The sequence below is a fragment of the Pinus tabuliformis genome, chromosome 3_1, assembly GCF_031772625.1.
Source record: "Pinus tabuliformis cultivar Carrire ecotype Pingquan chromosome 3_1, CPIR1, whole genome shotgun sequence".
Classification (NCBI taxonomy): domain Eukaryota; kingdom Viridiplantae; phylum Streptophyta; class Pinopsida; order Pinales; family Pinaceae; genus Pinus; species Pinus tabuliformis.
In genome coordinates this window covers 115,545,532-115,546,977 of record NC_142301.1, presented here as the reverse complement: position 1 = coordinate 115,546,977, position 1,446 = coordinate 115,545,532, and the positions used below count along the sequence as shown (strand labels likewise).

The following is a 1,446-nucleotide window of genomic DNA, read 5'->3' as shown; positions in this document are numbered from 1 at the left end:
TCTATTAATATGTTTCCGCATGAATTCTAATGAAAGGGACCTTAACCATCACCATTAATGAAGATTTGAACTGGTAGGTCATATAAATTCCTGGGGAAAATGGTTTATGCATAGGTTTATATGCATACTGTGGGTAAAGCAGGGGTAACCCTGCGTCAATAATCAAAGATTAACAAATCAAAATAATCGATAATGAATAAGAATTTAAACTTATTCATATATTGAAAATTTTGATATCATCTACCTGCGCTATTACAGTTGAATAAACAACATTCATCGTCAACCAATTGTGCCAACAAAAATTTTATTAAATTCAACTATTTAAATCAACTCCTTAATGCATATGCAACAACATACTGGATCAAGAACCTATTTACCAGTCGATCCAAGTACTCGTACCCAAGATGCATTAAGTAAGTTGTCTCTCCGCCGGTGAGCATACCTTCCGCGATCAAAATTTCCACCAGTGTCTCCGCATTAATTTTTGTATCCTCGAGAAAGGCAACACAATAGAGAAAACAAATCTTCAATTCATCAGACAAAACATTATAACTATACCTTAGTTTTGTATCAATCTTCCTTTCAAAATCTTGATCTGTATTGCCCATCAGAGTTAAAGCACAACGCCAGTCCTCTTCATTCTTTCTGGAAGCCATCGCTGCACCAACTACATTTACAACCAATGGAAAACCTTCACATTCCTTGGAAATTTGTCTGGAAATAGCTTCTATATTTATGTCGAGAGTAGTTGGGTCATTTGTAAAAGATTTTCTCTTGAACAACTCCCACGCTTCCTCTTTGAATAGGGGCTCTATCTTTAAGGAGGACTGATTTCCCCCCATTGCTCCAATCCCCTCTGTGCTGTGAGTGGAGATCAAGACTTTGTTGCCCTTATCATTGCCAAAGTTGATCCCTACTTCATCAAAATCAATGTTCTCCCACACATTGTCCAGAATGAGAAGAAATATTTTCTTCTCAAGAGATGTAGACAATGCCATCTTCTGCAGATCATTTTTGAAGCTTTCGTCAATTTTCAAATCCAGTGCCTTAGCAATGGAATTTTGCAAGTTTCCAATCTTAAAATTCTGAGAAACAATAACCTAGATGACATCATCAAAGATACCACTCACCTCCTTGAAATGGTTAAAGATGAGTTGGAGGAGGGACGTTTTTCGAACCCCACCCATAGCACACACACCAACCACTAGATAAGTAGGTTGGGTAAGCCATTTCTGCAGTCGTGCCTGATCAAATTTCATATGGAAGCCAATGAAGCCGGTGACTGGGACAGGTTGACGAAGGACTGGCTTTGGCTCAGATGCTGCAGTAGGCACAATCTACTCCACATCGACAAGAATTTGAGGGTCATCTTTAAGCCGTTGAAAGTGGTCGTCGAATGTTGTCTTCCATTCTCTACATTTTCTAGGAACCGAAACAACACATCAC

General features: G+C 38.7%; 1 protein-coding gene across 1 annotated transcript; it reads right to left on the bottom strand.

The window, feature by feature from the left end:
* Positions 1 to 326: 326 nt before the first annotated feature.
* On the bottom strand, positions 327 to 998 carry LOC149186043 (putative disease resistance protein At1g61310). Its single transcript, XM_089409212.1, has one exon. It carries the CDS (start codon positions 996 to 998, stop codon positions 327 to 329), a length of 672 nt encoding a protein of 223 aa, XP_089265338.1.
* Positions 999 to 1,446: the final 448 nt, after the last annotated feature.